This window comes from Rhinichthys klamathensis, unplaced genomic scaffold (genome assembly GCF_029890125.1).
Source record: "Rhinichthys klamathensis goyatoka isolate OS25496 unplaced genomic scaffold, OSU_Roscu_1.1 h1tg000716l_1, whole genome shotgun sequence".
Lineage (NCBI taxonomy): Eukaryota > Metazoa > Chordata > Actinopteri > Cypriniformes > Leuciscidae > Rhinichthys > Rhinichthys klamathensis.
The window spans coordinates 77,436-92,977 of NW_026607131.1; the positions used below are offsets into that span (position 1 = coordinate 77,436).

Here is a 15,542-nt window from a genome sequence, read left to right on the forward strand (position 1 = left end):
CTGACAGCTCAATAAGTCATACATTTTGAGACCAATGTGCCGAAGTTTTCCGGGTCTGAGTTAGGGAAAGAGGACGAAACTTCTACATTTTCAACGCCCATATCTCGTTATATGGGTCAGATAACTGGATTTTATCGAGCTATGTTTTGCTAATCGAGAGCGGTCACTGCTGCATTACACAAAAACAAACGCGTATTTTTCGCTACATTTAGGGACAGAAAGGTTTGTTTTTACTACGTTTTGTTTATTTTAGGAGCTCATATCGCATGTTAATGGTGATTAAATTGTTGATACCACGATGGCAGTGAAGGTAAGTTTTGGCATAACACTGGGATGAACACTATTGATGAAATGACTATGGCGCATTATGTATTTCTCATTTGGACTAACGTTACAGCGAGCAATAATTCATGTTGCATCGTCGCTTGTTGTAGTTCATCGGTGTACTTTATTAGCCTACACGGCATTTTACACAAATACCACTCGAACAATGTTCAATATAACCTAAATAGTTTTATTTGACGAATTGGGTTTATTAGGTAGCAAGAAAAACCTGTGGTCACGCTGGTCTTAAGACATATTATCTGTAAAGTACTGCACTGTGTGTCTGTTTGCTAAAACAGATACCCTATTCGTGAATGAATTGTTCTATTGAGCCGGATCTTTTTAATGAATCGTTTGAACTGGTGGGGGGAAGATGTTGTAATTTAGATATTTGGTTTAGCATGTGCAGGATGATGATGCATCAGCCAATGTGTTATTATTGGAAATAAATAGAAACATTTGCTAATTTAGTTGTAATGTAACAAAATGTCAAATTAATCAGAGGCCATTTTACCCCACTACTGGCATAAGCTAGCCCCCTACCTGGGGTAAGAAGCCCCCCTCGGCTAAACTTGTACAGAAATGACTTTTGATATAATTCTTAATAATATTTATATATATATTAAAGTGTTATTAATGCAAAATACTAAATCACTATACTATTTAAATAGAATTTTGACAATTTAGTTGAATAGCCTAATTGAATAACTGATGTCAGACAAAGCCGAATCCCAGTAAAAGAGATTCATCTGAAAGCTAAAATTATTCTGTGACTTATAGGCGTATAAATGTTTACATATTTAATTGCCTATATTTTAATTGAAGATATGTCATAATAGCAACACTAGATCAATTAACCTCAAAACTGTTTCGAATGACTAAATCTCACAAATGTTTATATTCAGATGAAATGACAAAATTAAAAAAAAAAAATAGTGCTGAGATGAGATTTTGTGTCATCTATGGTCAGGAGAAAAAAAAAAATGTGTGGGGGAGGGGTTATCTTGTCCCGGGGGGCATCTTACCCCGACTTACCCTACATTCGGACTGAATCAGTGTGAGGCTGAGCAGTTAATGGGACTAAAAGTTACTTTACCAATGTAATATCAGAAATACTAATATACTGGAAATATGTAACATACAACATAATTGTGTGGCAGTTTTTTGTTCATAAAAAAGCATTTTTAAAAGGTGCAAAAAGTTTCAGCCAACAGTAAATTGATTTTATGTAATATAATGTAAATTTGAATTATATTTAGGTTAAATGACTTGGATTTATGCGCTGTATCAGGAGTAGAACACAGGAAACTAGAATATAAATCTCAAAAGCAATAGAGTGTGCTTTTTTGGAACTTTTTATTTGGAGCATGTAATAACACTGGGATGTCAGGGAACACGTGCTAAGTTAATTACGTCATGATGAACAGGAATTGCTGAAGGTGTTTCTTTTCAAGTTTTCAACATAGTGAAATATTAGGGGGAAAAAATTGTTTTTAATAGCTTGGGAACTATTTTCACAAGTATGTGATATATTTTCAAAACTCTCAATACAACATTCCAAACTGATCACACAGCTAGTATTTCATTCAAAACCTGCTCTTCTGCTTTCATCAGGGTTGTATATGTTTCCACACTCAAAACACAAGATTATTGTGACATGTACAGGGACTATAAATGATACTGTAAGCCTTTTGAAACAAGCAAGTGCTTGTACTGGTGCATTGAGCAATGACATTTATTGTTTACTACTGTGCTGTATACACAGAAAACAAATTGGTTTTACTTGTCTATAATCAATTGTTTTATTTACAACTTAGAAAAATCATTTTTTGCAATGTAGCCTACAGACTTTGCTGGTTTTCTTTACAAAATGGTTTTACAGTATGACTGAATTGATACTGTAGTTGATCTTTTCAGACTAGGGTGAGTTAGAGTAATTTAGTCTGTGTTTATCACATTGTAAAAAAATATGGCCATGACTTTATTTGATTCATCAGTCTCCATCCTTTCAATGGGGCCCATGCCCACCTCTTTGGCATTTCTTGTACACAAAGTCATTGATTGTTTCCTTTTGCTTGCAGTCTATTCTTCTCTGTTGCCATTGTAAATCCACACACACACACACACACACACACACACACACACACACACACACACACACACACACACACACACACACAAATATACTTTGAAAGTATATTGCAAACAATTAGATAGTGTAATAAATAAATTGGCAATACTGTAACAAGTTAATTTTGTTTGGTTTCAAACATGTAATGGTGAAACACACAAAATAATCAAACATTTTGAAAAAAGCATGATTTAACCATACAGATTGTGTAGATTAAATGAATACATTCGTTAAATTGGTTAAATATATTAAAACTAATCAGAGCAAATAAAAATGTGTATTTGCATTATGAAAATTATTGTGTGCATGTATATTACTAGGTTTGAACAATCTGTTGGGGAATTCATCACTTACTTAAAACAGAACTTGAAAAAAAGAAAAGAAACGTAATGGCAGAAATTGTCTGTCTCTCAAACCTAATGAGTTGCTTAAATAGCATTTGTGGAAATGCAAGTTCTGAGTCAAATGTACACAAACGGTTAGCTGACTTGAAACCCACCCCAAAATGCTGTCTAGGTAGGCAGCTCACTAGATCATTATGGCACAATCCTTTTGTGTCGCCTGTGTCCACCTTATTGCTGTGAACAGGAACATGGTGCATCCTGTCAGGAACAGAACTAAGGGAACATGTCATTCAGAGTACAATGATTTGTCAGCATTATTATTCAAGTGAACACATCCTTTTGGTATGGATAAACACTTGGCACACTTATATGAAAGATGAACTTGGTTAGAGGTGAAAACCAGAAAACCAGTTTCAATGTTTTGGTTTACATGTTGGCTGTGTTGTGTGGTGACTGGTCATGTGGATGAGCCTTCATAGGCAGAAATGAGGGTATTAAGTCTTCCAGCATATACACTACCGTTCAAAAGTTTGGGGTCAGTGAGAATTTTATTTTTATTTTTTGGAGGAAAGAAATCAATACTTTTATTTATCAAGGACAGTAAAGACATTTATAATGTTACAAAAGATTCTATTTCAAACAAATGCTGTTCTTTTGAACTTCCTATTCATCAAAGAATCCTAAAAAAACACAAAAAAACTGTACAACTGACAGACCAACAACTGTTTCAACATTGATAATAATAATAAATGTTTCTTGAGCATCAAATCCTCATATTATACTGATTTGTGAAGGATCATTTGACACTGAAGACACTGACACTGGTGATGCTGAAAATTCAGCTTTGATCACAGGAATAAATTACACTTTACTATATATTCACACAGAAAACAGCTGATTTACACTGGAATAATATTTAATACTATAACTGATTTTTGTTGTATTTTTAATCAAATAAGCGCAGCCATGGTTAGCAGAAGAGAATTCTTTTAAAAGTATTTAAAATCGTACCAACCCCAAACTTTTGAACGGTAGTGTATTAAGATGGATATTTTTGGAAGATAAGTGACATTGCTGTGAACAAATGTGTTTCATCATAATATTCTCATTTGGGAACTGTGTAGATGCATTATCAAAAATGGACGTGTTTATGATTCTTGGAGTTGATGCTGTAGAGTTTTGCTGAATATTTGTCTTTATAGTTTGATATAACATTTAGCCTACATAGAGGATTAAACTGAAGTTTATTAGTCTTAGGAATGTTTTTCCGTATCAAAACACAGAAGTGAAAGTTTTATTCATGCCACACTGAAATATTAATGCAGTTGCTGTTCTGTGTTACCCATATGTTTGCTGTGGGCTTTGTGTTCAGGCTCAGGTATTATATGACTTCACCGCTGAGAGTGGCAACAATGAGCTGACTGTTCAAGAAGGTGAAATACTCACGATCACTAACCAGGTGAGGATCAGCACTAATGTTTCAAGATTCACATTTTTTCATATATATATATATATATATATATATATACTATATATGTTATATATATATGTTAACTTAAACATTAATATATATGTTTAAGTTAGTGTAATTTAATTACACTTTTTTTCTCAGTAACTATAATGGATTACAGTTACATTTATTTTGTAATTAAATTACAAAACCCTGTTACATGTAACTAGTTACTCCCCAACACATGATATATATATATATATATATATACAGTATAAATGGCTGTTCAAAAGCTGGCATCAGTACACCAAAAATAAGCCCCAATGTACTAATGTATTATTTTTTCACAGGTGTTTTCCCTGTATTTGCATTGTGCTGTGTTTTAGGATTAAAGGAAATGTCCGTAAACTGATGTCTTGTACGTTGTTGAAAAATGCTGAAAATGCTGTCATGTCTTCCACAAAAATATTAAAACCACATCTGTTTCCAACATAGTATTTAAATTGTTGTAATATTTCACAACATTACTGTATTTATATACTGTATGTTTACATATGTATTTATATTTTTATTTTTTGTAGAATGTAGGCGGTGGCTGGGTAGAGGCTCGGAATTCCAGAGGAAATGTAGGCCTGGTGCCAGAGGACTATATTGAGGTAAAAAAAAATAAAAAAAATTCTTGAGCTATTTTTTCTTCTTATACAGAGCAAAAGATAAAATGAGAAAAGTGTGTGACATCATTTTTAGTACTCAAGAGAGGGGAAGTGCAAAATGAAAACGAACTTGTTTCTGCTGTCTAGATTTCTGGGAAAATGATTCCGATTATTTAGCATTTTCCTTCTATAGTATCACATCATTGAAATCGAGGTAAATCGACGAGTGTATGTGTGTTTCCTGAGTTGTAGCCTAATTAGAAGATTTAAGATGTAACTGATTAAAGGATTAATTATATTTTTGGCATACTTCTACTCCACATGGAGAATATTCCACTTGTTCTGTGCAGTAGGTCTATCTTTGTACCGTAATTACCAAGATACTTATTCCCACCCAGTGTGGCCTTCCTGTAGATACACAGTCAGCGTGCCTCAAATTTAATGTAATTTGACTGGAAATTTGAGAGTTATGTATGCATAATCAATCAAAATAAATATACTTATTTCCCTTTTTTACATATCAGGCTACTTTGTTATGAATATATTCATGAGTATATTATAATGTTTGCAGATCAACCATGGTTCCACACAAGCATCAGCGACACAGAACATTGATGCTCACAGCCAAGGTTACAACAACAGCTCAGCAAACACTCAGGTACCACATCAACTAAACCCTCTGTATTGCTTAAGTTGTGGTGAGCATGCACTATATGAATTTCTAGCTTAAAATGCTACGATATGAGTAACAGTATCTGCATGTTGTATTACAGTTCCTCAAACTAAATGTAAAGCAGCACTCACTAAAAATAAGTAGCCACATCTAACAAAACCCACTATTCAAATCGAAGTTTTTCTTCCTCATTTTCACAGCCACCTTTTACTAGAAATCCACAGTCATTTAATGAGAGTGCTGGTGAGAATAACATGCACAAAGGCCCTATGTGTCATCTGCAGTTGAAATCCGTTTCCTGTGGAAGCAGGAGAATGAGAGTAAATGGGCCTCATTATACTGCCCTACAAAGCAAAAAGGCAGTAACTACGCAGAGTGCAGAACAGAGAAAAATGACTTTAAAGTTATCCTGTCATCCAGCCTAAGTAGTTGTAGGTAGATTATTGGACATGTGGCTGTTTTGTTACTTTATATTAGCTTATTCTTTGTACATATCAATCCTCATATTTAATTTGATATTTTACCCCTATTTTGCAGTTACTGTATTCTTGCTTTGTATTACTTACCAAAAACGTGGCACCATACCAAGGGAAAAGGCAGTAACTACAGATTCTCCAAAAACTTTTTTGCCACAACTTGGGCTCTGAGTCTGATACACTGTGTTTGAAATAATTTGAACCATTTGGACAACATTTTCAAAAATTTTGTGTTGCGAAACTAGTGTTGCGGAGCGGGCGTGTTACGGATATGGGGTGTACATTTTTAGTAATCAAAAATCATGTCTAATTAATTGAAATCATGAAACTTTCATTATAAACTATTATTAAACTTAAACAATATTTTAAAAACAAACATTTTTGGTCAAACAACATGCTGCACAATGAGCTTTACTGTTAAAATTACATTGAAGAAAAATTGTGATTATTCCTTTAAAATTTAAGTTTTAATCTTAATTTATTTGTAGTGTTAGTATTATTATTACATTGAGACGTTTCTAAATTCTACTGTACAGCAGTAATATTATTTCTTGTCAAGTTAAACCGAACTTTTATTTTGACGGGTTGCCGTGAAGACCGTGTCCTCATATAGGCAAAAAAACAGCTCGAGCGTCACACACGTGCTTCAGCGCGCGCGTGTGTGTGTGTGTGTGTGTGTTAGTTTGGTAGGGGAACAATTAGGGGAAACACTGCATCTCAAACAAAATTTGTGGAAGTTAGAAGCGTGAAATCGCGAATGTTAAAACCGTCCCGTGAGGATGCCGCGAAATCAGCTGTGTGTTCACCATGGCAACAGTAACTACACTGCGCAGCAACACAGTTATTTTTTGTTAGGTAAAACATAACAAGAATACAGTAATGGATGTTACTGTACTCTTGCTTTGTTTCACTAGGGCTTTTTGCAGTTACTGTACAAACGACTACCATTTTTCTCCAAAACGACACACATTTGAGATAAGATGTTTTGTCACATAACAAAGGATGCCTTGAATGTCATGAAAATGATAATAACTCATTTTTGACCAAAAATGCAGTTACTGCCTTTTTGCTTTGTAGGGCAGTATAGCTCGGGACATTAAGCATGAGGACCCGTCTTTCCTCGTCTCTCTTTGTCTTATTAGGTTGTCAGATGTCCTCACTTTGTGTTGTGCACTGCGTCAGTGTGTAATGTGTATGTAACAGTGTTTACATGCCTGCCAGTCTGCAGATAGATAAAAGTGAAATCTATCTCTGCATTAATCTTAGACCAGGTTCACCATCTGGAGAAAGTTTTGGCAGAATTGTAGCAAGAATAAAATGCAGACGATGCCTAACAATTAACTTTTTACCAGTGAATTATACACTATACGTTCAAATTTGTTTAACCAAATTTAAGTCCCTTATGATCTTACTAACCTTTTGGTTTAAAGGTTTATCCTTAAATGCTTTATTTTAGTCTTGTAAACAAATGTAAATATATGAAGACTTTTTTTTTTTTTTTTTACAAAATCTAAATTTAAAGTAAAATTTTCAAATCTAATAATATAAAAATAGAAAATATATTTTATATATATATATAAATATATATATTTAAATATTTGTATACATTTTTTTAACTTTATGATATTTTATTTATATTTACACATAAATATAAATCCCATTCCCATGTGCTCCAAAAAATATTTAATTTGATATATAGAGAGGGTGTGTGTGTGTGTGTGTGTGTGTGTGTGTGGTTCTTCAGTAACTGATCAGCAAACAAAATTTAAGGGTGAACAGTTTGTGATTAAATGAAATTTACTATGAATATACAAGGGGCTCTGGCGGTAGATTTTACACATTGGATGTCCATATACTGAATTTATCTCCATGGGATGAAGCTTGTCAAGTGTATCTCGAGTATACAAGCACCCTTTCATGAAAATTGAGCAAATGGTACAAGTGGAGAAAAGACATATCTAACGACTTAATGTTTCCATCAGCCTTCGATGACTTTAGAGCGATCCACAACACCAAAGTACTAGTAACAATAAACACATCAGTAATGTTGTGCTCAGGGAAAATGGTCTAGATGCTCTTAATTGGTGAGGCCAGGAAGCACGAAAAATGGTTTTTCTTAGCTGGATGTTAGTCTTTAGCAGGATCAAGGTCAGGTCTATTGATGGAATTGGCCATTAAATCTTAGACTAATGGACTGTGACAAACTCAAGAGCCTTTAGCCTTTTAGTTCTTAAAGCGCATCCAGGCCTTTTTTTAGTGGATAGATTTGAGAGAACTATATTTTTATAGCTTATATTCGGTTCATTTGTGACCATCAGCCATTTGTCCAAGAAGTTTTCATTTGTGTGATTCATGGTTTGTAAAATCTCTAAAATGGAAGTTAGGTTCTCATTAATGTTGTTTTACACTGGTAATTCAAAAAAAATTTTTTTATTTGTTCTATAGCATGTGCTTATACTGAGTGTCTACATATTAAAATATGTGTAGTTCTGCAAAGAATCTTTGTGTTTCTGAGTGTAAAGAATATTTGAAGAATCCGATTAACTCTTTTCTACTATAAAGAAACTTTTGTGCAATGGAAAGGTTTCTTGAATGTTAAGTTTTTCATGAAACCATCAATACCAATAAAGGACCTTTATGTTTAAGAGTGTGCTTTGGTTGTAGGTGACAGGGCCAGCCTGTTTTGTATGTTATTGGTCAGACATGGTGTTACGGAGCGAATGGAGATACACAAGCAAATATTATGTGTGAATTTGAATATGAGCCAGCTGCATTTTTGATGTGCTTCAAATGTTACATGGCCAACCCAGGAAGAGTGATTCGCTGTAATCTAAATCTAGTTGTGAGGTTGATGGAGCCTAAAAAGGGATGTTCCTAGTAAACATTTGTGTATTCGTAATTTGAGCAGATACCTTATATGCAAATGGGTCAACCGAGGGATAATTCAAACGCAGGTATTGGACGGGGATTGTGGGAAGGAGCTGAGAGAATCCACTTTCAGCTTTAGGCAACTTCACAACCTACAAAATGCCAAATGAAATGTCTTGAGGGTCAGCATGGATTTAAAATAATGATTTAATGTTGTCTTTTATTTAGGGGGTTAATGGAAATGAGGCTTGGACTGCCACGACATGGTCCAACAACAACCCTGCAGACAACTGGAACTGCACCGAACAGGAACCAGCAGGCAATAATGGTAAAAGGAAATCATTTACAGTACATTATCTTTATCTTTATGATTATCTGTCTATAACTATCTACAATATTGGTCAAAAGTTTGGGGTCAGTAAGAAATTAATACTTTTATTCAGCAAGGAAGCATTACATTGATCAGAACTGATTGTAACACCATTTATACATTTATTTTGACCATCATTTTATATAATTACATAATTAAATATATATATATTTTAAAATAAATGATATTATAGGCTCCAGCCGTCCCATGACCCTGCAGGGGGTAATCTGTATGGTGAATGGATGGATAAATTCTATGCTTTTGAAATATCTATTCATTGAAGAATCCTGAAAAAAAAAGGTTTCACGGTTTCCAAAAAAAAAATGTTACGCAGCACAACTGTTTAACTTCTGAAGGGTCATGTGACACTGAAGACTGGAGTAATGGCCACTGAAAATTCAACTTTCCCATCACAGGGATAAATTACATTATAGAACATATTAAAATAGAAAAAAGTTATTTTAAATTATACTGTAATTATATTGCACAGCAGTATTAATGCATTTACTGTATTTGAGATCAAATATATGCAGAATTGTTGAGATTTAAGTGACTTTTATCAAAAAGATAAAATCTTACTGACCCCAAACTTTTGAACGGAACTGTATAACGTACCTCAAGTTTAACTTCCTCCTGTGTGAGAGCGTTTTTTTATTTGGGCACATTTACATTCTGTAACAGGTACAGCTCATGAATGATTTTGCTGCTTTACTGTCTACAGCTCTATGTCATGTGGTCTGAAAAACCATCTGCTTTGTTATGAGGACTTTAAACTTTCTCTAATATGTCAAGATCTTTTAACATGCCATAGTTAAAGCCATAAATAAGCTCTCAATGCAACTGAGGTAGCCAAGTATTGTATGTGGAAGTTCATTGGTATTTTATAATAATCACAACAGTTTTCTTTGTTTGTGCCTGTTATAGTTGTTCTGAAATAAGCTTTTCTTGGCCCTCCGTTGCAGTATGAATACCGTTGTGAAACATAATTACACTTTTATGCAGTCTTTTTATTCACCACAACTGTAACAATAACGGCACAGAGAAACGATATTGTTGGAATCATTTTCAGAATGATCTTTTCCAGCTGATGAACGATAAAAACACCAACAGCCAATCAGAATCCATCCATTTTAAGCGCTGGAACATTTAAAGCGTTTTTCAGTCTGTTATTCTATTATTGTATATGATGATGATTTGTTGTGTCCCGTAGGTTCTGTCTATTCGTTTGATGAGGAATGGGACGATGATTCCGATGATGGAAAGTCAACAGGCGGTTATGGAGGTTCCCAGACGGAAGAGGGCGGAACGATGCAGCGAGGCGGGGGTCACTCTACAATGAAAATAGCACTCAACAAGTAACGTTTTAGTTTTGATAACTGACGATAATAATATTTCATTAATAAAATGAACTATAATAATGCTCATCTCATCTTTTCCCATAGGTTTCCAGGGTTCTCCAAGACTCCAAATCCAGAGCTGTATCTGCTTACCAAGCACATAGCTAAAGGAAATGACACACTGCCAATTTATGTAAGTCATTTGAATTTGTCATGTGATTTGATTCCATTCCTGAGGAGTGATTAGTCTGAATAACAGAACAATCAAACAACTCTGGGTTTGGATACATTAACACGTTTATTTGATTAATCTTTATTTTGCAGGCAGGTGAGGTGGGTCCAGTATGGCTGTATCCACAAATTCCATTAGATTGTGTAGTGGCTGATCCCAAAAAGGGTTCAAAAATGTATGGCCTGAAGAGCTACATTGAATACCAGGTCACACCTAATGTAAGTTTCTTTGAAACTCCTCTCAGGACTGCTTGAATAATATTGACTTTCTGTAATTGTTTTGCTAACGTGTCTTGGATTCTTTCTTTTTTTCAGACTACTAACAGACCTGTCAATCACAGATACAAACACTTTGACTGGTTATATGAAAGGCTTGTGGATAAGTTTGCTTGTGCTCTACCCATCCCATGTTTGCCTGACAAACAAGTTACAGGTGACATCTCTCTGCTCACTTTAGACCAGCTTCTTGCACCATCTTCCATTTTGTTCACTTGCTGTAGGCCCATTCACACCAAGGACGATAACTATAATGATAAAGATATAGTTCTAAAACTATACACCAACTATAACGGTAACGATAAAAACATTGACAGGCAATCTCAATCCATCCTTCTTTAGTAAGCTCGAGCATTTAAAGCGGCAGACGACGTGCACTTAGAATAAACAGAACGATATTGTGCATTGGTGTGGATGCTAATATAGTTATGGTTCTTGTGTGCACGCCTGCGCAGGCCTTGTTTTTGGCTGGTAGACTCTCTAGCATCTGTCTTCCATTCCTCTTTAGGCCGATTTGAAGAGGAATTTATCAAAGTTCGCATGGAACGCCTGCAGGGATGGATGTCCCGCATGTGCCGACATCCGGTGATCTCAAACAGTGAAGTTTTCCAGCTCTTCCTTAACTACAGAGACGAGAAGGTGCATTTGCTTAAATATTTGTAAAGTAATAGACATAGAGTTGTATACTGATATACATGCATAGTCAAATAATGTATACAAACAGTTAAGGAGCTCTTCTGTTGAGTATTGCCATGTGTTTGCTGATATTGAGATCACATACTTTAGAAGTGTTTTACAGTGTTATATATTAACTTTGGCTAGTGAATAGGTAAGTTCTGCAGTGTTGTAAGACATGTTTTATTTGTTGTTTCTATTAGGAGTGGAAACTAGGGAAGCGGAAAGCAGAGAAAGATGAAACGGTGGGAGTGAAAATCTTCTCCACCATAGATCCAGAACTGCTAGAGATAGATCCTACTCAAGTGTGAGGCAATATTTTTTTCCTAAAATTAATAAAAAATTTAATTTATAATGTTGAATTATATAAAAATCATCAAATATTAATCCCTTTAATTATATCACAAAATGTATTCAATTAATATTTGATTCAAAATGTTAAATTATATAAAAATACCAACTATTATTTCTATAAGTATAATATTAATTATGATTTATAATTATTGTAAATGGATAAGAAAATCTATACTACCAATCAGATTTTGAGTTCATTAAGATTTTTCTTCTTGAAAGAAATTGATGCTTTTGTCAAGGATGCATTAAATTGATCAAAAGTGACAGTAAAGACTTAAAAGTTCTATTTCAAATAAATATGTTTTGAACTTTCTATTCATCAAAGAATCTTGAAAAGAAAAATCTATCACATTTCAAAAATATATTAAGCAGCACAACTGTTTTCAACGTTGATAAGAAGAAATGTTTTTTGAGCAGCAAATCAGCATATTAATGATTTTGGAAGGATCATGTGACGCTGAAAATTCAGCTTTGCCATCTATTAATTACATTTCAAAATATATGAAAATAGTAAATATTTTTGTATAAAATAAAGAGACATTAAATCTTCCCATCCTCAAATATATTATATTATACGCATTTTATAATTTCTTATAATTTAAACTATTTATTTAATAAACAATGGTCTTGTCTTGATGTGATTTGTAGGGAGCAGAAGTTTGAAACGTACAGCCAGTTTAGTAGATCTATGGACAACAGTGTTAAGGAACTACTGGCTGTTGGGAATCTTCACTGGAAGAGATGTACAGGCCGTGAGTTTCACGTATTTCTCTATATTTACTATACTGTCAAAAAAGATATGTTCATTATTTCATTACTGTTACTATTTTGTGATTTGTCCTTTTTCTGCTCCTGAAATTCTGCTTTTAAACCAACAGCATTGCAAAAGGAGTATCGGCAGATTGGAAAAGCATTTCAGAACCTGTCATCAGTTTTCAACACCAGTGGATACCAGAGTAAGAAACTACAGCTTTGTTTATTAAAATGCTTTCATATCATGTTCACAGTTCAAATATGAATACTTAATGATTACCTAATCATGGGGTTTTCTTCTTGTACCTTATTTTCAGGGGAATCAACTCTGACAGAGGCATTAACTGCAACAGGGAAAACATATGAAGAAATAGCAGAAATGGTTGCAGCACAGGTATCAGAAGTACATTTCCTCAATATAAATACTTTAAAAAACATTCCAGTCCTTGAACCTCTGCCAGTGCCGGTCACTCATCATTAGCCATGTTCCCTTACATCCTCTGCTGCTATTTCCACAGTTTGATTGAATTGTAACCAAGGTTACCCAGTGATAACAACATCCGTGATTTCTGTTTTTAGTTTTATCCATGAGTTTAAGCCATTGTTTACGGATTCAATAATGATAACATTTGTTTATCAGCCAAAAAAAGATCTACACTTCCTGTTGGAAACAAACAACGAATACAAGGGACTACTGGGCTGCTTCCCTGACACAATAGGAGTTCACAAGGTAAACCTTTCACCTTTAGTCCCAGCTAACAGGGAACGTTCTCAGAACTTTGGCTAACGAACAAGTTATGAACAAACATTCTTCCGGCAACATTAATAGAGTGTTCATTCAAAGTTGTCTGGTCTGGTCAAAATGTTATAGCACAAAAACGTTAGTTATACATCATTCATGGAATTTTTTTTCTGAAATGTTTTTGTTGGACATTCATCTAATGTTTTTAAATGTTACTACTTGTTTCAGAACGTTCAGAGAACATCATAAGTAACGTTCCCATAAAGTTTGCAAAATTATAAAATGTTATGTTCCCTTAACAGCCTAACCTAGAAAAAAAAAAAAGTTTTTAAAACATAAAAACCTGGACGTTTTGAACGTCTGGGTACATTCGGATCATAACTGAATTGAAATAGCAAAACATTCTTAGAATTCATTTGTCATTTGTGTTAGGTGGGGTGTTTTTCATTTACATGATTGATATTTTGTATGTTGTAATTTAATTTAAATGTGACTAAAAATGACTAAAATGCCTTTTTTATTTTCTGAATTTATAAATCTGTGTTCAATAATGTCATAAAATGTTTAAGATAATGTACATTTGGGTTTAAGAAGCATTGATCTTTTACATCTGGAAATAAACTAAGTTTAATGATTATTAAGAGAGTAAAGACTTTTTAAAATGACAAATTATTTTTTTATTTAAAAATATATATTTTCCGGATTTATTAATTTATCATTAATTAATTATATTTCAATTATTAATTTATCATCATTTGTTTTTCAGTGCGTCTTTTCTTTCAAATTGTTATGTTGAGAATATAATTTGTAATGGAAAATAGTATAAATAATTCACAGCTGAAGTATCTTTAATAGTGGTCACTGCTTATGTTATTTAAATTAGTATTTCAATTATTCCCCCTCAGGCTGCCATTGATAAAGTGAAAGAGGCTGATCATTTGGTGGCAATGAATAAAATCAGCCAACAAGATAAACAAACAATGGAAAAGAATCTCAGCACCATGTCTTATGCATTGCAAGGTACGTTAGTAAAGTGTTGTCTATCTAGACCTTTTGTCACAGTGGTCCTTTATATGTGAACCTGTGTCCGTAATTGTAGTGTTAGTCACATATGTAATCTTAGACTTGCCATCTGTGTCTTTAGCGGAGATGAATCACTTCCATAGCAACCGTATCTATGACTACAACAGACTCATGCAATTCTACCTGGAGGAACAGGTGAAATTCTATGAAACGGTGAGTGGAGGCGGGATTCTAGTTTGTATGGACACCATATACACGATGAATGTAATGCAGTATATTATATATGTAACGTTCTGCTCTTTTCTCATTGGATAGATTGCTGAAAAGCTGAAGAAAGCGCTCGGTCAGTATACCACCATGTGAGGACACACTCTATAAACAGAAATACTCATCAAACTGTGGAACATCAAGAGAAGATGCTGCTTTTGCTTTTTTCATGCTAGTTCACAATTAACCATGTTTTTACGGAGCCCCTAAAGGGACGCGTGAATGAAAAAAATATGAGATAGGAGGAAGAATTATGTCATTGCTTTTGCGTTCTCTCGCAAACGTTTTGCGTTCCCCGAGAAACTTTGCGAAACTGAGAACTTTTGAGTTGTTTTGCGAGCCAACGCAAAGTTTCTCGGGGGAATGTAAATCTTTTGCAAGCAAATGCAGTGTTTCTTGCATATTTTTTCCATCACCATGTCCCTTTATGGGCTCAGAATGTTTCCACCTAACAAAATCAATTGTGCATTACTGCTTTGTGACAGAAAAAAAATAGGTTATAAGGGAACAAACAATGCACATCATATAATGTTATTCATTAACCAAATATTTTGTCCATAAGAACAAGAGAAATTCAAATCTTAACTGTCACGTA

General features: G+C 34.0%; 1 protein-coding gene across 1 annotated transcript; it reads left to right on the forward strand.

Annotated features, from left to right (window-relative positions):
* Window positions 1-39: 39 nt before the first annotated feature.
* snx9a (sorting nexin 9a) lies at window positions 40-15,209 on the forward strand. The gene is made up of 18 exons (XM_056242234.1): window positions 40-310; window positions 4,172-4,258; window positions 4,831-4,905; window positions 5,474-5,560; window positions 9,148-9,247; window positions 10,500-10,644; window positions 10,732-10,819; window positions 10,951-11,076; window positions 11,173-11,290; window positions 11,642-11,772; window positions 12,012-12,115; window positions 12,811-12,914; window positions 13,041-13,118; window positions 13,233-13,309; window positions 13,556-13,645; window positions 14,563-14,677; window positions 14,802-14,893; window positions 14,996-15,209. Exons 1-18 carry the CDS (start codon window positions 299-301, stop codon window positions 15,041-15,043), a joined length of 1,677 nt encoding a protein of 558 aa, XP_056098209.1. The 5' UTR covers window positions 40-298; the 3' UTR covers window positions 15,044-15,209.
* Window positions 15,210-15,542: the final 333 nt, after the last annotated feature.